The 21,922-nt window shown below is 45.4% G+C and overlaps 1 protein-coding gene across 2 annotated transcripts in view; it reads left to right on the top strand.

Moving 5' to 3' along the window:
• The window catches only part of CLCN4 (chloride voltage-gated channel 4), a 78,731-nt gene that overhangs the window by 30,859 nt on the left and 25,950 nt on the right, over positions 1–21,922 (top strand). For both annotated transcript variants that reach the window (XM_043896134.1, XM_043896133.1), the window contains exons 3-6: positions 6,198–6,352; positions 10,896–10,995; positions 15,324–15,511; positions 18,284–18,406. In XM_043896134.1, coding sequence (XP_043752069.1) covers positions 6,209–6,352; positions 10,896–10,995; positions 15,324–15,511; positions 18,284–18,406 — 555 coding nt within the window. In that variant the 5' untranslated portion in view covers positions 6,198–6,208. The remainder of the gene's footprint in view (positions 1–6,197; positions 6,353–10,895; positions 10,996–15,323; positions 15,512–18,283; positions 18,407–21,922) is intronic.

Here is a 21,922-nt window from a genome sequence, read left to right as displayed (position 1 = left end):
CTATGTTCCTGCGTTGCTGGAGAATTTGCTTGGTATGTCTTGCTCTAAAACTTATTGGCTCTTGGGTGGTGGTTGGTTTCAGTGTAGGTATGGAGGCTTTTGGACAGTCACTTATTACTTAAAGTTCCATGTAGTCAGGAGTTGTCTGGTGTTCTCAGGTTATGGGCTTAAGTCTCCTGCCTCTGGATTTCAGTTTTATTCTTCCTGTAGTCTCAGGACTTCTCCAACTATACAGCACTGATAAGAAAACTTCTAGGTTAATGGCGAAAAGATTCTCCCCCATTAGGGACACCCAGAGAGGTTCACAGAGTTACATGAAGAAGAGGAGAGGGAGGAGGGAGATAGTGTTGAGCAGGAGGAGAAAAAGGGGGACTCAAGAGGAGAGAGACAGATCTACGCAGCTGTCTGTTCCCAGAGTGTTCTCTGTAGCCCAGTCACCTACAAAGATTCACAGAATTGGATTGGGAAGAGAAGGGGAAAGGAGGAAATAGAGGTGTTCTGAGGTAGAAAACAGAGAGTCAAGATTGGGAGAGAATAATCTTCAGTTTGAAAATAGGGCTTCTCTTTTTTTTTTTTTTGTAAGGTTATAGTGTATTGAAAATCAAAATTAAGGAGTAGTAGAGGAGGAGTACTAGAGGACTTTAAAAGAAATAAGAGAAAAAGAAAAATAGAAAATAGAAAAGAAAAAGGAAAGAAGAAAAAAAAGAAGAAAAAGAAAAAAAAAATTTTTTTTTTCTCCCTAATTAAAAAAATCGTAAAAATCTATGGAAATGAAAGTTAAGGAGTAATGGGGGAGTAATAGGGGATTTTAAAGGAAAATAAAAGAGAAAAAATAAAAAAGAAAAAAAAAAAGAAAAAAAAAAGAGAAAAGTAAAATTATATCTAGGAGTTTCTCTGGAGCTGTTGCGGTCAGTGTGGGTTCGGCTCAGTTTCAGATAGCTCCTCGTTCCAGCTTACACTTCTCGATATCTACAGGCCCCTTCCGGTGTAGTCGTGTTTTCTAGAGGGATTTTAATCTGTTGCACCAGTCCCTTCTGAAGCGGTTCCCTTTGTTTATTTGGCTTCTGTTTGCCGGTCTCTTCAGAGCCTCATTTCCGCCCTGACACAGGCGGGCGGAGGTGGACTCTTATTCAGGTAGCTAGTTCCGTCGCTCTGAGGGGAGGGGCTGGCGCTGCCGGGAGGGGCTGGCGCTGCTTTCTCCGTCTGCGCTGCTCAGGCTCCCGGCCGCTGCATATGGAGCGCGCCCTGCGCTGCTCGCGGTTCCAGCCCTCGGGTGTTCCACAAAAGTGTGGAACGAAAAGCTGCGCCTGCTCTCTGTGCCTTCCCCGTCAGAGCGGTCCAGGCCGCCAGGGGCTTGGTGGGCGCACTCTCCCCAGGTGTGGTGCGCCCACTCCCTTCCACGGTCCCAGTTTCAGTTTCCTCTGGCGCCAATCGGGTGCCTGCGCCTTCTGCCCTCTGTGTCCCCAGCCCCAGCCCCCGCCCGCGCCGGTCGGGTGCCTGCTCCCTGTGTCTCGCCGCGACCTTCCCCTCCCCCCTGCCTCCTGCCTCCGGCGGGGCTGGGCCGGTCCGCAGCCTGCGAGCTCTTCTCTGGATTTTCTCGGTCTCTTTGTTCTGCGAACGGCAGGCAGTGAGTTCGGGCCGGTTAATTTACTCTCTCTCTTTTGGTCTCCCACAGTTCAAGTTGGGAACTCACAGAAGCTCCCTCCGATTGTCCTCAGGGCACTCAGGCCCGGACCCTACCCCTAGCAATGCCGCCTAAGACTCCCTTCCCGGGACAGATGTCCGTCCTTAGCTCTTTTGTCTCACTTTTTGTCTTTTATATTTTGTCCTACCTCCTTTCGAAGACAATGGGCTGCTTTTCTGGGCGCCTGATGACCTCAGCTAGCGATCAGAAGTTGTTTTGCAAAGTTTGCTCTGTGTTCAGTTATTCTTTTTTTTTTTTTTCAGTTATTCTTTTGATGAATTTGTAGGAGAGAAAGTGGTCTCCCCATCCTACTCCTCCGCCATCTTGGCTCCTCCGCTATTAACACTCTTATGATGACAGATAATTGCTATTTTCTTCTTGCTACTTTTCCGAATTTTCCAAGGTTTTTTTTTTTTGCAAGTTGGGTGGTAAGTTGTATATTTGAAAAATGGTACAATATTTCTGATTTTGATTGCTCTTCTAGAGCCTTGCCATTCCCTTAAAAAGTAATGGAATTTCCTTCCTTTCCCTTGAACCTGAGCGGTGTTTTGTGACTTCCTCAATGAAAGGAATGTGGCCAGGGGAATTACCTGAAGGTCCAGTGGTTAGTGGGGCTTTGCAGCTGGCTCAGTGGTAAAGAATCCGCCTCCCAATGCAAGAGATGTGGGTTCAATCTCTAGGTCGTGAAGGTCCCATGGAGAAGGAAATGGCAATCCACTCTAGTATTCTTGCCTGGAGAATCCCACTGACAGAGGAGCCTGGTGAGCTACAGTCCATGGGGTCGCAGAAGAATCGGATATTACTTAGTGACTGAACAACAACAAGCAACCAGTGGTTAGGACTTGGTGCTTTCACTGCTGGGGCCTGGGTTCAATTCCTGGCCAGGGAACTACGCAAAGTCACCCCCTCCTTCTGAGTCCCCTAAAAGGCCCCCAGTTAGATCTACAGATTAGGTCATATTTATTTTCCTTTACCAATTATGTCTGATTGTCACATCCATGTCTTGCTCTTTAAAAAAGTTTAAAGTTGCAGTTGTTCTCCAGAGTGACTTTTTGTTTCAACCGTTATTGCCCAGAGTTGTTGCTTGTTTAGGGATTTGGTTAAGTTTCAGGTAACATGAACTTCTTTATAATAGAACATCCAAGTGTCTGCAGTTCTTCACTCTGCTTTTGTTTAGGTTTTTCTTACAGGGGCTCCCTGTGGTGAGTTAACAGCCTGCCGCCACCTTTTTCCCATTAGAGATTTTCTTTACCGTGTATAAAACAAGGCTATTACCATCTTGTTTTTGTAAAAGTGAGAATGAAATCTTTGCTTTCTAACTTTATGCCTTCTCTTTTCTTATTGGTTGCTACTGACTTTGGCAATATACTTCTTCCCTGGGCACTCATCGGTGGGTATAGTTTTCAGCTTGGCATGGTTCAAACCTCAAACTTTTAGAGTTTTAAAAGCAGTTAAGTTATGTAGTCAATAAATCCGTTACTATGGCCACTTTACTGTGTGTAGGGTGATTACTCCACTTTGCCCGTAGCGACTTCTCAATTTGATCAAAATGCAGTTTTGTCAGGTCATGGGTGAGTCCTCCAGATGTAAAAATACATAAAGCAGTGAGAGAAGCCTGTGCTCAAATATTTTAATAACCACCCTTCCCTTTAAGCATCTTATTCTGGCACTTTTGTGGTCTCCGCCTTATAATTCACATTGCCGTGCTCTTTGCCAAAGTAATTTTAATTTAGTGCTTCTTCCAACCTCTTGTCTTTGTATGTAAGAGTACATGATTTTTCTCGTTAACTGGGGGTGAGCGTTGGTCCTGCTGCAGAGTGTTTTCTCTGGGTCAAATGAGTTCCTACGTGATCTGTAAATCAGGTTCTAATGGTAGTGTAACTGAGGGAGATGTCTTGGTTTATTTGCGATTGTTTTCCAGATGAGGGGAGCCAGGTTAATGGGAGTGGAATTGTGATCTTAGGCAGGAGAGGAAGAAATATGCAACTTTGCTACTGCCCTGGCAGCAGGCGCCCTTTTGACTGGATTTTAAGGAAAATTAGAAGTGAGTGCCTGCACTCAGGGCAGCTTGCCCAGGGCAGCGTACCTCCAGCCTGGCATGGCTCTTGGCTTGTCTTAGTCTGTTCGGTTGGCTATGACAAAATACCACAGGCTGGGTGGCTTATAAACAGATATTTATTCCTCACAGTGCTGGAGGCTGGAAGTCTGAGATCAGGCTGCCAGCGTGGTTGACTGAGGGCTCTTCTCCCAGTCACAGATTTCTTGTTGTGTCCTTATGCGGTGGAAGGGGCCAGCGTGCTCCCTGGGGCCTCTTTTGTATGAGCACTAATCCCATTTATGAGGACTCTGCCCTTAGCATCCAATTGCTTCCCAAAGATCCCACCTTCTAATACCATCCACTGGGGATTAGGGTTTCAACATATGAATTTGGGGTGGGGGCACAAACATTCAGACCATAGAATGACTCTCCCACCAGTTAAGTCTTGCCAGCATTTTCACTCTCCCATTGCTGCTACTGGCGTTGTTGTTCACTCACTCAGTCATGTCCCACTCTTCACAGCCCTATGTACTCCAGCACGCCAGGCTTCCCTGTCCTTTACCATCTCCCAAAGTTTGGGTTAAAGTCATGTCCATTGAGTTGGTGATGCTATACAACCATCTCATGTTGTCCCCTTCTCCTCCTGCCCTCAATCTTTCCCAGCATCAGGGTCTTTTCAAATGAGTCAGTTCTTTGCATCAGGTGGCCAGAGTATTGGAGATTCAGCTTCAGCATCAGTCTTTCCACAGAATACTCAGGGTTGATTTCTTTTAGGATTGACTAGTTTGATCTCCTTGCAGTCCAAGGGACTCTCAAGAGTCTTCTCTAACATCACAGTTCAGAAGCACCAGTTCTTCGGCATTCAACCTTCTTTATGTTCCAACTCATATCCATACAGGACTATTGGAAAAACCACAGCTTTGACTTGACAGACCTTTGTAGGTCTTGGCTATCCACACTACAGCCCCAGAGGCTGCCTGCCTGCATGGTCCACTTTATCTCCTAGGGGAGCTGGTTACTGGTTTGATTACAGTGATTTGGTTTTGAGTGGTAGGCCTCAACCCTATTCCCCACCCCTCCACCAGCTCTCTCATTTTGATGTCCTGCTTTTGCAGAATGTGAGGTTTTCCATAAATGTGTGTAGTCGACTATCAGTATGACTGGCTCTGTATTTGTGAATTTGCCTTCTCACTAAAATGTATTTGTAAGCTCCAGAGCAATTAATATGTGTGGTGCTTGGCCAGTCATTTGCAGAGTGCATGTGGTGAGCTGCCAGAAATGCATGATCCTTGCTAAGGTTGGAGAAGATGGTGCTCAGCTATCTTGTTTTAGTTCCCAGACCAGAAACAAGTGTCCTTTTCACAATTTCTTTAGTACCATATTTTTCCCATTTTTGCTCTTTTTTAACTGGTAATTTCATTGTTTCCAATGGCCCTGAGATGCAGGGCGGGAGGGCCTGTAGTGTTTCTGGGCCTGAGAAGGCTGCACTATGCCTTATGGAGAAAATACGTGTGTTAGACAAGCTTCCTGCAGCATGACTGACAGTGCTGTTGGTTGTGAGTTCAATGTGAATGAGTCAACAATATATATTTGACATTTTTGCTGTTGTCGTTTAGTTGCTCAGTTGTGTGTGACTCTTTTTGCAACCCCCATGGACTGTAGCCCACGAGGCTCCTCTGTCCATGGGATTTCCCAGGCAAGAAGACTTGCAGTGGTTTGCTATTTCCTTCTTTAGGGTATCTTCTCAACTTAGAGATTGAACCCACATCTCCTGTATTGGTGGGTGGATTCTTTACTGCTGAGCCATGTGGGAAATTCATATGTATCTGATAAGGTGTCTTTAAATGGAAACACAAAATAGAGTTATATATTGATGTTGTGACTAAAGGCTCCAAGTAACCTGACCTTATAATTCTGTTAGGGATAGTGCTTCAGTACTCACTAATTCAGTGGCCATGGTGACTTTATAGCACATAACTGCCTCAAATAATAAGTAATTAATGTTTGGGTTTCCCAAAAATTCAAATGTTGAAACCTAATCCCCAGTATGATAATATTAAGAGGAGGGACTTTTGGAAGGTGATGAGGTCTTGAAGGTGGGGCCCTCCTGGATGGGATTAGTGCCCTTATGAAAGAGACCTATAGACCTCCATCACATGAAGACACAGTGAGTAGACGGCCACATGAACTAGGAAGTGGACTCTCAGCAGGCACTAAATCTGTTAGTGCCTTGATCTTGGACTTGCCAGCCTCTGAAAATGTGAGAAATAAATGTATGTTGTTGATAAGCCAACCAGTCTGTGGTATTTTTGTTACAGCAGTCGATACTGACTAAGACAGACTGTTTTCATCACAGCAGAACCACTTATGCTGAAATCAGTCTTTCTGGTACCAGAAAATGGAGCACATAGATTGTCCTTCCAGGACTGTGCAGATGCCCTGCTTTCATTTCTAACCACAGATTTTCTCTTCCAGATGTAAGTAGCATGGTCAATACAGGAGTGATCAGTGGTTCTGAAAACCTGATGGATTTCCTCGACGAGCCATTCCCTGATGTGGGGACATATGAGGACTTCCACACCATCGACTGGCTGAGGGAAAAATCACGGGACACCGACAGACACAGGAAGGTCTGTGCTGTTCATAAAGCCACATTGAGGGGAATCCCTTCAGAGGGCTTAGTCATGCTGTCACCAGATATTTACTGAGCTAGTACTTGGATTCATGCATCATGTTCTAAGGCAGGTTCTAGAGAAGAGAAGGAAGTGATGTGAACAGATAATTATAGTACCAGGTGCTTTGGGTGGGAGGCTGTGTCATACCAAGGTGTGGTGTAGAGGGCGAGGAGGGGGCTCTGGAACCAGATAGATCGGGTATATCCTGACCATGCCACCTTCAGGCTGGGTCACTTTTGGGGTGCTATTTCTGGACCTTGTCTTCTCATTTGCAAGAATGAAGTTAATTATACCTATAGATAAATGAGGCTATGTGTGTATGAAAGCACATATTACAGCACCTGGCATCTCACTGGCTTCAAGATGCATTTTAATGGACTCCAATAAAGTTGTGTATCAAGTGCTGTGGGATCATTTAGGAGGGGCCATGAAGGAGGGACGTTATAGTGAGGGTGGCATTTCAGTGGGGTGTTGATGGATGGGTAAGAGTGTGCTAGGCAGAGGAAGGGGAGAGGGTCCTAATCAGGAGCTGCCCTTTTTTAGGTCACAGGAACATGAAAGACTGCACACTTAGGCACTTTAAGGAGCTCTGAGGTCTGGTGGCAGAGTCAAGGAAGGAGAGGACTGTAGATGAGCTTGGGTGCATGGGCAATGGGGCCACATTGGGAATGACTGAGTAGAAGAGTTGACATTTCCTTTTGATGGCCACAAGAGAGATGCTCCACCAGGGGGTAAACAGGAAGCTTGGAAATGAGTTCAGGAGAAAGAGGAAGAAGATCTGACAAGAGTGCCAACAGAGAGAGGCTTGGGGTCACGATCCTTCACAGGAGCCATTGGCAGGATGGGGGGCAGTACTGGGATCAGGATGATGGCCTGGCTGTGGTCAGAAGGGGCTGAGACCTTGGATGACGAGATGGGAGGAAAGCAGAGCAGCAGATGTTCGGGTGAGGCCACTGAGTGGTGTTTCAGCCGCTGTGAAGTTTGAGCTGTTTGTCCAGCCTGAAGCCCTATGCTGTTCAAGGGCATGGTCAGGATTGCGGTGGAGAATGAGGGGTCCTTGGCGTGTGAGTGGGTGCTGAAGCTTTAGAAGTGGTCCAGGTGGCCTGGGTCTGGAGAGGGAGAGATCAGGAGTGTTGCTAGGATTTAGTGGGTTCCGTGGGAGGGACTGGGGACCAGGGATGGATGCTTAGGTGAAGGAGGGCAACCAGCAGAGTGGCCGCACGTGAAAGGGGGAAAGAGTGGCGAGGATGGAGCTCCCTTCACCGAGAGGTCAGGTCAGAGATGCAGCAGCCATAAAGGCGAGGACAGCTTCAGAGAGTCTGAATGAGCCATCACATCCAGAGTGAGACCAAGTCATATCATGTTACACAGTGGCAGGGAAGGGAGGCTGAGAGGTGTGTAGGGAGTGAGATCCCGTGGACACTGATGCAGGCGATTGGCTCTGACCTGGAGGAACGGAGGCGAAGGGGCAGCCTTCCGTCCAGAACAGGGGGCGCAGACTGTGGCCCTTGGGCAAATCCAGTGCATTGCCTATTTCCAGAACTCCCACTGCCTTGGCACACAACCATGCCTGCGCATGTGCACACTCTTTATGGCTCTTCTTGTGTGACAGCCACAGACTCCAGTAGTTGCCACAGAGACCATCTGACCTTCCAAGCTGAAAATATTGACTTTCTGTCTCTTTATAGGAAATGTTTGCCAGCCCTTGCTCTTAGGGGTGTAGGGGAATGATGATCAAAGGGATGTAGGATTCTGTTAACACAGCAAGGGAAAGGGGGGCTCCTAATTGCACTCATCTCACACGCTAGAAAAGTAATACTCAAAATTCTCCAAGCCAGGCTTCAGCAATATGTGAACCGTGAACTTTCAGATGTTCAAGCTGGTTTTAGAAAAGGCAGAGGAACCAGAGATCAAATTGGCAACATCCACTGGATCATCGAAAAAGCAAGAGAGTTCCAGAAAAACATTTATTTCTGCTTTATTGACTATGCCAAAGCCTTCGACTGTGTGGATCACAGTAAACTCTGTAAAATTCTGAAAGAGACGGAAATACCAGACCGCCTGACCTGCCTCTTGAGAAACCTATATGCAGGTCAGGAAGCAACAGTTAGAACTGGACATGGAACAACAGACTGGTTCCAAATAGGAAAAGGAGTACATCAAGGCTATATATTGTCACCCTGCTCATTTAACTTATATGCAGAGTACATCATGAGAAATGCTGCGCTGGATGAAGCATAAGCTGGAATCAAGATTGCCGGGAGAAATATCAATAACCTCAGAAATGCAGATGACACCACCCTTATGGCAGAAAGTGAAGAGGAACTAAAAAGTCTCTTGATGAAAGTGAAAGAGGAGAGTGAAAAAGTTGGCTTAAAGCTTAACATTTAGAAAACTAAGATCATGGCATCTGGTCCCATCACTTCATGCAAATAGATGGGGAAACAGTGGAAAGAGTGGCTTACTTTATTTTTTTGGGCTCCAAAATCACTGCAGATGGTGATGACATATGCAGCCATGACACTGAAAGACACTTACTCCTTGGAAGGAAAGTTATGACCAACCTAGATAGCATATTGAAAAGCAGAGACAGTACTTTGCCAACGAAGGTCCGTCTAGTCAAGGCTATGGTTTTTCCAGTAGTCATGTATGGATGTGAGAGTTGGATGGTGAAGAAAGCTAAGCGCCGAAGAATTGATGCTTTTGAACTGTGGTGTTGGAGAAGACTCTTGAGAGTCCCTTGGACTGCAAGGAGATCCAACCAGTCCATCCTATAGGAGATCAGTCCTGGGTGTTTATTGGAAAGACTGATGCTGAAGCTGAAACTCCAGTACTTTGGCCACCTCATGCAAAGAGTTGACTCATTGGAAAAGACCCTGATGCTGGGAGAGATTGGGGGCAGGAGGAGAAGGGGATGACAGAGGATGAGATGGCTGGTTGGCATCACCGACTCGATGGACATGAGTTTGAGTAAACTCTGGGAGTTGGTGATGGACATGGAGACCTGGCGTGCTGTGATTCATGGGGTCGCAAAGAGTCGGACACGACTGAGCGACTGAACTGACTGAACGACGCTGTGTGTAGACATAACCATCTGCCTGGGAAACGTGGTCCATGCTGCCTCATTCAGCATTCTTGCTGTTGGTCAAAACCACAGTAAGTTGTCATATCATACAGGTCAGAATGGCCATCATCAAAAAGTCCACAAATAATAATTGCTGTAGAGAGAGTCTACAAATAATAAATGTGGAGAAAAAGGAACCTTCCTACACCATTGATGGGAAGGTCAGTTGGTACAGCACTATGGAGAACAGTATGGAGGTTACTTAAAAAGTAAAAATAGAGTTGTCATGTGATTCAACAATCCCACTCCTGGGCATATTAGAGAAAACTCTTAACTGTTTACATGCAAGACATGGAAGCAACCTAAGTGTCCCATCAGCAGAGGAATGGATAAAGAAGATGTGGTAATACATACAGTGGAGTACTCTCCAGCCATAAAAAATGAATGAAATAATGCCTTTTGCAGCAACATGGATTCAACTCGAGATTATCATAGTAAGTAAGGTAAGTCAGACAGAGAAAGACAAATATGATATCGCTTATATGTGGAGTCTAAAATATACAAATGAACTTATTTAATACAAATGAACTTATTTACAAAACAAAAACATTCCAAGACATAGAAAACAAACTTACGGTTACCATAGGGGAAAGTAGGGAGGAGATAAACTAGAAGTTTGGGATTGACAGATACACACTACTACATATAAAATAGATAACAACAAGGTCATACTGTATAGTGCAGGGAACTATATTTAATATCTTGTAATAACCTATAATGGAAAAGAATCTGAAAAAGAAGATATATATAAAACTGACTCACTTTGCTGTACACCTGAAATTAACACACCATTGTAAATCAACTATTCTCCAATAAAAAATAAGTTACACTTTAGAAAAAAGATGTCCAAAAGTCCATAGCTGTAAACACACACACACACACACGTGTTCTTATGCTTGGAATGTACCAGTTAAATAAAATGTATTTGACCAAGATGTTCTTGCTGTTAACATGTAGCCTGAAAACCAAAGAAGGAAATGAAATCTTTGTTGAAGAGGGTCTTTTGTGAACAGGCGTTACTATATAAGCTGAAATAGTGATTCTTATAGAAAATGCTGACACCAAAGTGATGTCTCTCTTCAGAATGACTTTGGAATAATCAGGGATCCAGTCATGCTTAATAAGGTTTTTTTACTTAAGTGATTTTTTTGGGGATTCTGATTTTTTGGAGATTGTCATCTTCATAGCTCTGTGAACGAGAAAGCCCATTTGACCATCACGCTCGGTAACTGAAAGAATCACCTAAGTGGCCATCTAGTTGCTTAATGACATTTGTTTTCTCAGTCACCCTGTTTCCTGAGGAAACAGTTGCAGAAAAGGACGTTTGAATTGGAGCGTGTATCCACATCAGCTCTGATGTCTTTTTATTTCTAGATAACCAGCAAAAGCAAGGAGTCCATATGGGAGTTCATCAAGAGCTTGCTGGATGCCTGGTCGGGATGGGCAGTCATGCTGCTCATCGGCCTGCTGGCAGGTATGTGCTGTTTTTCTTGTACTTCATGCCAGGAGCTTGTGGCTTGAGATATCTGAGAGCAAAATAGAAGACTTACTAATCTATCATCAGTGAAGCAAGGAGACCCCAAGGCATGGGTGGACCAGGTACAGTCATTGGAGACTGGTACCAAGAGAGCTGGGCTTCCCTGGTAGCTCAGTGGTAAAGAATCCACTGGCCAGTGCAAGACATATGGGTTCGATCCCTGGATTGGGAAGACCCCCTGGAGAAGGGAATGGCAACCCACTCCAGTATTCTTGCCTGGAGAATCCCATGGACAGAGGAGCCTGGCGGGCTATAGTCCATGGGGTCATAAAAGTGGAACATGACTGAGAAACCAAAAGCACACACTTCACATTCTGTAGGACTTGGCTGTGGAGCAGGCTAGAAAGGATGGGAACGTTTTGCTCTCTAAAACATCTTGTGAGAATGAACTTGACTAACACTGGCAGGCCCTGGGATGAACATCGAGAGACGCTCCCAGTAACACGAGACTCTGCAGGGTCTGAGAGAGGCCTGGGAGAGGTGCCTCCAGTCCTTGGGTTGTTCTGACCCTCAGGGACTCTGTGTCCTTCATTTTTATAATCCCAACACCACATCATTGTGACCCATCAGTGTTTTCAGAGCAAATGAACATATATCTGGAGGGGACGCCTCCCCTTTTAATAGCAAACACTCCAGCCCTCCATGGAAATCGTTTCCTGAAATTTCCTTCCTCTTAGGAGGCTGTGAAGGTTAATGTCAAAGAGGAAAAAACTGATCAAGTTAAAGAGATTTCCTTAAGAAAATCCCCTGCCTGTAGTAACATCATAGTTATGGTTATAGGACTGATCAGAGAATGACTGTGATGTGGGTCCAGTGTAGTACATGCTGTCTGACAGCACTCCCATGGGGCACAGTGAAATTTTGTGATTGGAGGACTCTGATTTCTGGCCACTTGTCATTTGTTACATTGACAATGGTGGGAGGGGCTCGGTTGCCAGAGAAGGGCTCTGTGTGCCTGGCGGATCATAAAGCGCCCAGAAAAGTGCTGAAGTGGCAGTCTTCTCCCTCCAGCCACAGCAGCTGCCATTTGCCCCATCCTGCCCTTCCGCTCCCCATGGTGCTCCCCGTGGATATTGGTAGCAGTTCATAGATATACGACATTTGCCACCCCTTTGTTTGACTGCTAATGTGAAGACCTTTAAAGGAAGGCGGAGAAGTAGTTTGCTGTGAATTTTGATGTCTTTGTTTAGAATAGATTTATAAAACGTTACCTAGGGTTATTTTTGGCTCCTGGAAAGGAGAGATGGACGTGGAAAATGAAGGAATCCGAGGAGATATTCTGGCCTAGATTTATCAACTGATCCAAAAGCCTAGTTGGGCTGTCTTTAACACATCAGATGCGAACAACCTGGCTTCTCTGGTAATCCAATTTCCCTCACTTCTTTTAGGTGGGATCACCTGGAGATTTAAAAATACTGCTGCCCAAATTGCAATTAAATAGTACTCCAGAAATGATGCCCTAGCATTGAGTAAAGCCCCTTCTACCTGTGGTGCCTCCCTCCTCTATTAAGGCGGCTAAAGTGTTCTTTTGATCTGGATGCACTGGGAAGGGAAATCCAGAAAAAACTGCCCCATTCGCCTTCCCATTCCCCAGCTGTCTAATGGTGATGAGACCCAGGAGTCCCACTGCCTGGCCTGTCACCTCCTTAGTGGCAGCCTGGGTATTGTATTCTGACTCCTAAGATGGAGAGACCCAATGCAGCGCCTATGAAGGGCGTTAACTCAGAGCCACCACTGGGGGTCGCTGTTGTTCCACACAACGTTTTTGTTCAAAGGTCATCTTTCTTGTCACCTTTTCTAAGAGTACCTTTCTCTCTCGGATCTTCATCCCCCTCGTCCACCATTATGTATGTATGCGTGTATGTATGTAACAGCTTTATTGAGCTATAACTCACATACCATACAGTTCACTTTTTTTGCAGCCAACACCAAGATAGATTTTAGAACATTTTCACCAGCTCCCAAAGAACCTCCCTTCCCTTTAGTTATCAGCCACAGTGCCCCCAGCCTCTTTTTAGTCTTAGACAACCGCTGATCTACTTTCTATTTCTGTAGATTTGCCTATTCTGCACATTTCATAAAATGGAATCATATAATATGTGATCCTTTCTGACTTGCTTCATTTAAGCATAATGTTGCCAAGGCTCATCCACACTGTCCCATGTGTCTGTACTTCATTCCTTTTTATTGCCATCCTAGGTGGACAACATTTGGTTCTTCCCTTCAGCAGCTGATGGGCATACAGGTTGTTTCCACTTTTTGGCTTTTGTGAGTATGCTGCTGTGAACATCTGTGTCCACATCTTTATGAGGATATATGTTTTCATTCCTCATGGGCAGACACCGAGGACTAGAATTCCTTGGTCAGATGGTGACTCTTGGTTTACCTTTTTGAGGATCTGCCCACCTGTTCTCCGGCACCATTGTGGGAGATGGCCGCCACTGGAGCACACTGTATTCTTCTCTCCATCACTTACACCTGTTGTCAGAGCTCCTTACTTGGTGGTGGTTTAGTTGCTAAGTCATGTCCGACTCTTGCAACTCCATGGACTGTAGCCCTCCAGGCTTCTCTATCCATGGGATTCTTCAGGCAAGAATACTGGATTGGGTTGTCATTTCCTTCTCCAGGGAATCTTCCCAACCCAGGAATCGAACCTGGGTCTCCTGCATTGCAGGCAGATTCTTTACCAGCTGAGCTACAAGGGAAGCCCCCTTACGTACGTACGTACGTACGTACTTAGTCTAGTGTCTTTCTCCCTGCATGAGGTGGGATTCCGTGAAGGCAGGGACCTGAGTTTGCTTTGTTCAGTGCTGTACCCCAGGGTGTAGAGCTTGCTTCCATAGTAAGTAGGTGCTCAGTAAGTAGCCCTTGAATGAATGGATGGACCTGAGTTTTCTGATTTTCATTCATTAGTTGCTCTCATTCATTCAACCTGATATATATTTCCAGCTGTACACCTGACATGCATGCAACAGTGGACAAGGCTGGGGGCCCTTGCCCACTTAAAGGGAACACAGGGTCTGGATGCCTGGCCTGATTCCCGTGGTGGCACATGAACCAGACAAGAGACTCTCTCCCTGCCCCACTTATAGACTAGTCAGAGTGTGTGTGTGTATGTATGTATACACACACATACATACATATAATCTTATCAGGATGTGACAAGTATGGGGATGGCGGGATGCCTGGGAAATATACTTAGCCTAGACATAGGAAATCAGGGAGGACTTCCTGAAGGAGGTGATGGAAATGCCAGCATCTGGAAGATAAATAGGAGCTTGCCCGGTTAGGGGAGGACAGCGCTGCCTGAGGTGGTGCCGAGAGGAGGGCCTGCTGTGCTCAGGAACATGGCATGGGCAGCGTGTGGGGTTAGAGGTAGAGAGAGAGGAGCCTGGAGAGAAGCTTGGAGACTGAGGAAAGAGCCTGTGTGCTGCTGAGGATTTGGGCAGTTCTGGAAAAAACAATGGGTGACTGCTGATGAAACAGGAGAGTGGCAGGGCCAGGTGGCCTTTTGTTGGTGGCCTTTGGTGTTGATGCTGGCAGGGAAATAATATTGTAGTAAAGACTAGTAAAAGTTTGAAAACTTTGGTAGCTTGAGAGTATTCTCTGCCTTCACAAAGGACTGGAATGGATTACTCTAGTAAGATGGCCTTCTGTGACCCACTGCACACTCTATTTTATCCCACTTCTATTGGCCTTTAGAGTAGTTATTTACTTAAATTGCTCCTCAGTCCTTCAACCAAAATGTAAAAATTCAGAAGATTCTAATAAGTGACATTTTTCAAGTTGGGTTCCATTTGGATATAAAACTTGATTGAAATGATGAGGCTGTCATAGTTGATTTCTCTCCATTTTGTCTGAATTGTCTTTTCTGGAGAGATAAGTTTGTGATTCCAGCATCCTGCCCTGGAAGTCGCTGAGGGGGTTCCATCTTTAATGGGTGTTGGTACCCTAGTTCTAAAACTTAGAAGGGCTGGGTTCTGAAAGCCCCAGGAGGTTGCAGTGAACTCTGCCCTGTAGGTCTCTCCCTCCTTGTGTGATCGAAGCCCCCTTGAGGACTGTATATCATTGGCTTTTGTATCTCAGTGGACTGAGTGCCACCTTTGCCACACCATGGGCCCTGCCACATGCTCAGGTGACCTCAAGACTGATGAAAGAGGCTTCTAGGGCATGTGGCAGCCCGGGGCGCAGGCATCTCTGCCTGTCCTCCATGCTGCCTGGGCCCAGCTGGCTTCCATCTCAGTGGCTCTTGCTGCTTCTTCCAGGCACTCTGGCCGGGGTCATCGATCTTGCTGTCGACTGGATGACCGACCTGAAAGAGGGCATCTGCCTGTCCGCCTTCTGGTATAGCCATGAGCAGTGCTGCTGGACTTCCAATGAGACCACGTTTGAGGACAGGGACAAGTGTCCCTTGTGGCAGAAGTGGTCGGAGCTGCTGGTGAATCAGTCGGAGGTGAGTGCTTGGGTGTGTCCTGGCTGGGAGCCCCCTGGCTGCTGTTGGGGAATGTCCATGCACTCACCTTCTGCTCTGACCTTCGTCTGTGGCCAATATGAGTGCCACTTCCCACTCAGCTTTTTTTCTAGCTCTAGGGTTCAAACTTCAATTGGAAAGTCCTTCCCCACTATTTCACGTGTACAATGTATGTAGTTTTTAAAACCTGGTATTTGGTTTTATTTTTCTTACCGAGCGTGGTCTTTTGATCATGCTAAAGAAATAGGGTTGATTTTTATTTCTTCTAACTGAGGAGAAAAGATATTGTTTTAGAAAAATGGCTTTAGTGAATGTAATTCATATTCCAGAGGATATTCTATGTGTATATGTTAATCTGTGTAATTAATATTAATATTAATTAATGAATTAATATTAATGTGAATATTCTAATATTCTTTTAGAGTATTCACACATTTGTGCCACCATCACCCTGATGTAATTTTAGAACATTTTTATCACCCCCAAAGAAACCTTGTACCTGTCAGCAGTCACTCCCCATTTCCCCCCAAATCTGCCAGCCCTGGGCAACCACTAATCTGCTTTCTATCTCTGCAGATTTGCCTATTCTGGACATTTCTTATAAATGGAATATACAATCCATGGACATTTGTGTCTGGCTTCATTCACTTAGCATAATGTTTTCCAAGTTCCATTTGTGTCATACCATAAATTGGGACTTCATTCCTTTTCATGGCCAAATAACATGCCATTGTCTGCATATAGCACGTGTCATTTCTCTACTCAACAGCTGAGGAACACATGTTGCTTCCACTTTTGTGCTTTTATGAATGACTTTGCTTTGAAAGCTTATCTCCAGGTTTTTGTGTGGACATATGTTTTCATTGCTTTGGGGTCCATACCTAGAGGGGAATTCCTGGGTCACATGGCAACCCTATATTTAACCTTTTGAGGAGCTGCCAGTCTTTCAAAGTGGCTGCACCTTTTTACGTTCCAGCAGCAGTGTATGTGGGTTCCAGCTTTCCCACATCCTCACCAACCCCAGTTGTTGTTACCTGGTTTGGATCTTAGCCCTCCTAGCAGATGAGAAGTGCTGTCTCCCTGCGGAGACAGTTACCATCTTCCAGTGCATCTTAGGAACACATCAGAGAGGATGTTTGTGGGCCTTCTGCAACGGGAATATCCCAGCCTAGGGGCTATAGCAGTGAAGCACAGACCAGGCGCTTGCCTTCATGGCACTCTGACTTTCAGATCCGCACAAATTTTTGTCCAGGAAAAGAGTTAATTTATAACTGAGTTCCATGGTTACCACAATGACTAAGGGTCATCAACAGATCAGAAACCCAGGTGATAGGGAGCTAGGTTGCCAGGATTCAAGTTAGGGTACTGTGAGGACTGTTCAACACAGAACTGTTCTTGAAAGATACATATTCTCCTCCTCGCTCCCCCATTCTCCTTTGTCCAATTGATTTACCTCTGCTGAAGACTTCTGGAATGTACTTTGCCATTTCGCTCAACCTTTCTCAGTGGAGTTGAAAATGAATTCTGTCAAATCTCTTGAAATCTCACACATCCTCAGTGCTCTCCATCACTTCCAAAAATAAAGTCTCGCTTGGATGGATGGAGGTGGGCAGGCTGAATTGGCTGGCTACCATGTTTGGTTTCTTCTCGCCCACTTTGGGGGGAATTATGGCCGTCCAGCTTCTCTACCATCTCCAAGGTTTATACTTGGATTCAAAGAATTACTGTTAGCCAGGGTGAGATGTTATTTTTAGTCACAGAAAAGTCCATTTTTCTCTGGGTGAAATGTATTCCTGATTTCTCACCACATCAGGTATGAATATCTCTGGTTGTTAAGGCTAGAGCTATCTCCTGGAGCATGTTTTTGTGTTTTACAGGTGCACGTGTGGCTGTGTCAGTGGCCTGGCTTATAGGCACCCTGGCTTTTCCTGCTCATTTGTGAGAGATCCAGATGGTGGCAAGAAGCTGAGGCCTAGAGAATTGTAGTCTCTGCCTAGCACACCAGGTCCTCAGCCTCAAAGACCTCAGACTGTGTTGTTGGTTCAGAAAGTGTTCCCCACACATCAGATTATTTGGAATGTTGAGCAGGGCCTGAGACTGCATTTCCACTCCACGCCAGCTGATGCTGCCAGTCCAGAGGCCACATCTGAGTAGCAGTATTCTAAAATGCAGTTCCCCCTGGACGGGACAGAAGTTTAGGGGAGAGTGGATACATGTATATGTATGACTGAGTCCCTTCTCTGCCCACCTGAAACTGTCACAACGTTGTTAATAGGCTATACCCCAATACAAAATAAAAAGTTTACAAAATGCAATTCACACACTTCCTCTTTGGATTTAATCACAGTGTGGGTTTGGCCTTCACCAAAGCAAAGAGGCTGATCCACCGCAGACGAGACCAAACAAACCTTCCGGGGGCCCAAAGGCAGAATTTTCTGTTACATGCCTTTTATTAACTCAAGTGCACAGAGTGATTTAAACCAAGCCTCATTCACAGTTTCCAGGACTGCTGAGGTGTCACCTGGTGGAAGATGTGTGTACACAGCTCCCGGAAAAGCAGCTGGTGCTGTGTCTGTGTGAACCGCTGTAGCAATAGCAACAGCTGATAAAACTAACCTGCCTCTTTGTTGACACAGGGCCAGGCGAGAAGCTGCCCAGTCGGGTCAGAGGGTCCTCTCTCATTCTAGAGGGGTGTGCCTGTTGCTTGGGTCTGCAATGGCTCACGTGTCTTTTCTTGTTCTGTGTCTTGTCTAGGGTGCCAGTGCTTACATTCTGAATTACCTAATGTACATCCTGTGGGCATTGCTGTTTGCATTTCTGGCCGTCTCCCTGGTACGAGTATTTGCACCATATGCCTGTGGCTCTGGTATACCCGAGGTGAGTGGGGGTTGGCTTTTTGTGCCAGTTATTACAAGAGCAGGCACTTACGTGGCACTTAGGTGCTAAGCATGGTTCCCAGCATTGGACATCTGTTCACTCATTCATTCTCACAGAGAGCCTATGAGGTCGGTACTGTTATTCTTCATCTGATGGTTGGGGAACAGAGAGGTGAAGTAACTTGCCCAAGGTCACTAAGCTGGTCAGCTGGGAGTTGAACCCAGCTGTCGGGCTTCAGGATTTATGCTCTGTTTATTCTCAGATGCTTCAGTTCTTGTCTTTGCAGACAAGGCAGAAGTCTTAAAGCCTGTAGAATCAGAGTTCATTAACCACACATACAGACATGGTCCTATAGTAACCCTTAAGTGCATCTAGGGCTTCCTAGGTGGTGCAGTGGTGAAGGATCTGCCTGCCAATGCAGGAGACTCAGGTTCAATCCCTGGGTCTGGAAGATCCCCTGGAGGAGCGCATGGCAACGCACTCCAGTATTCTTGCCTAGAGAATCCCAAGGGCAGAGGAACCTGGCAAGCTATAGTCCGTGGGGTCACAAAGAGTCAGATACGACTGAGCAACTGAGCATGCACGTATGCAAGTACATTGATGATAAAATGTGAAAAAGGACAACAGTGGAAGTTTGGTGTTCAGAAAGTTTATTGATTAAACTCCCTTGCCACATTTTTGCTCTGCTTGTGAGAGGATAATATCAATCTTTAAAAAGTAAATTCGATGTTCACTACATGTGCTGTGAATGCACCCGTGTGAGTTTAGAGTTCTTATAAATATTTTTCAGCTCTTTCTGGTAACCAGAGCATGAGGGAAGTGACCTCATCGATCAGGAAGAATGCCCGGGACCAAACTTCAAACCACAGAGGATCTGCTGGGTTCGAAAAACCATAATTGAGCCAATTCCCAAAAAGCCCAGACAGTGCAGCTTTGAGCCAGAAATCATGTTAAAAGTTCTTAGATGATCACTCTGATCACTGCTGTTGCATTCTTCTTCAAGCTGGTGCTTTAGCAGCTCCCATAGACAGTGGAGATGCTGAGTTTGTAAAGATGTGAGCGGTCATGGCAGCAGACCCACACTGTTTGTACAGTACCACCAACAGCACTGCTGGTCTGGGCGGTTCATGGGAAGGGCTGGGGTAATTAAAGGATTGTTGAAAGGAAAGCTCAGCATTGTCTTGTTCCAGGAAAAGATGTTTTAAGATGGTGATTTCATGCTGAATTTTGGATAGTTTATATTAACATGTTGCTGGAGGAACCTAAAAAATAAGCTGCAATACCATCATGTTTCCTCTTACAGCCAGTGCTGCTGCAATGCACTATGCGTGCGTGCTCAGTTGTGTCTGACTCTTTGTGACCCATGAACTGTAGCCCGCCAGGCTTGCCTGTCCATGGAATTCTCCAGGCAAGAATACTGGAGTGGGTTTGCCTTTTCCTTCTCCAGGGGATCTTTCCCACCCAGATATTGAACTCATGTCTCCACTGAGCCACCTGGGAAGTTCCTAATGTACCATATGCATGCCAAGTCATGGGACGATGGGAAACTGCATCACCAAAACCACACAGCTTGTCGGGAAGATGGAATTAGGGGCACAGTGCCCAGAAACCTCATTGGTTGCACATAAAAAAGATGGGAACCACATAGAACCAGTAGCACAGTTTGACACATGTTAAATGGTTAAGGAATGTATGAATACTGCCCTAGTGTGCATGCAAGCTGGGAGTTGTCCGAGACGTGTGCTTGTGTATTGGCTCAGTTTGACGGCTGCAGTTTTCCGCCTTGTGTTTCTCTCAGAGGAAATCGTGCAGAAACAGACACGAAATTGGCATCATGCTCAAGTTCTGCCCCGACGCATGAATCACATTGGAAAAATCTGTGTTTTCCAAACAAATGTCCCGGCAGAATTGACTGCCTTTTACTGGATATTGAGACAAAGAGAGCAGATTATTGTTGGCATCTTAGCTTCTGATCCCAGTGCCCAGCAACAGGCGCTTTTGGACTCAAGCTGCCTATCAAAATAAGGAGATGGGTAGTGGGGAATTGGTGGGAAATTGAAGGCAGCAATAAAAGGTGTTGCAAGCAGGGATACCATCTTCCTCTTCCAAGAACCAGAGATGCATGGCCCAGCTCATAGACAGGGAACTCTGGGAGGGCGTCTGGTGGACCTGGTGTTCATCCACAGATGGCGTCTTCATTTATGACAGCTGAACCCAAAATGAGTCAAATACCAAGTTCAGCATTGCTTCCTGTGTGACAAAGTGCAAGGAAGACATTGATGTCAATAAAGTTCAAAAAAGTGATATCAAGTGGAAAAAGTAAGTTAGAGAAGAATATGTGAAGTATGGTTCCATTTCTGTAGAGTCTCTAAAACAGCCCAAATGAAACAAGCATACTGTTTAGTCATACCTAGATGTGCTAAAGCTATCAGGAAAGGCAAGGAAATGATTGGAGGAGTCCACTGAGAAAGCAAACTTGGGAGTGGGGACATGAGAGTAGGTGCATGAATATGCTTTCAGCTGTATATAATATGTAACAGATTCATGTTTCTATTTATAAAAGAGTTCACAATAATCTTTTCAAGTGTCAGGAACCCAATGGACATTTTATAATTGAAGTTTAGTTATTATGACTCAGTAGTAGCAGATTTTCACTGTTATTAAAATAGAGCTGGAAATTCCTAACACTTACCCCAGTTCTTAGAGGAAAGGAGCAGAGTAAAAAGTAAATGCAAAGAAATCATTCACGGGTGCAAATAACATCCTTCCAGTCAAAACCCAACTAACCACACAACCAACTCCACTCAGTTTGAGATACCGGGCTGGTCTTCATTTCAGCAAAGACACTAAATGAGATTTTTAGAAAATATACTTCCCATCATAGGAGGTGATCTGAGGTGCAGTGGTCCAGTGGCTAAGAATCCACCTTGCAATGCAGGAGATGGAGGTCCTGATGCCTGGGTCGGGAAGATCTCCTGGAGGAGGAAATGGTAACTCACTCCAGTATTCTTGCCTGGAGAATCCCATGGACAGAGGAGACTGGCAGGCTACATTCTATGGAGTCCCAGAGTCAGACACGACTGAGTGACTAAGCACAGCACACAGCACAGAGGTTTTAAAGTTACCATCATCAAGTCACAAATGTGCTGCATTACATCGCCTTAAAGCCCTGCTTGATTCAGTCTCTATTAATTCAAATTAAAGCGAGTGATTAGATTTTAGCATCTACCGGGAACGAATTTGCCTTCTTTAATCCCTAATTTGATCATGACAATTTTATTCAGTCATTTTCGAGAATTAGGAAATACCTCTCACATTGTTCAGTTCACCACATGTCATGACTGGCAATGGCTCAGGTAATTTAGATGCTTGTAATTTTCTGAATGGTATCATGCTCTTCAAGTGTACCCTTGGGTCCAAATCCACATTAACTAACTGACAAAAAATTATAGATAATTTTATTCTAGGCAATACAAACGGGCAGGATTGTGGCAAGCATAATAAAACATCCCTTAA

This window comes from Cervus elaphus, chromosome X (assembly GCF_910594005.1).
Source record: "Cervus elaphus chromosome X, mCerEla1.1, whole genome shotgun sequence".
In the NCBI taxonomy this organism is placed as follows: Eukaryota; Metazoa; Chordata; class Mammalia; order Artiodactyla; family Cervidae; genus Cervus; species Cervus elaphus.
The sequence above is the reverse complement of the archived record's forward strand: the minus strand, read 5'-3'. Positions and strand labels throughout refer to the sequence as shown.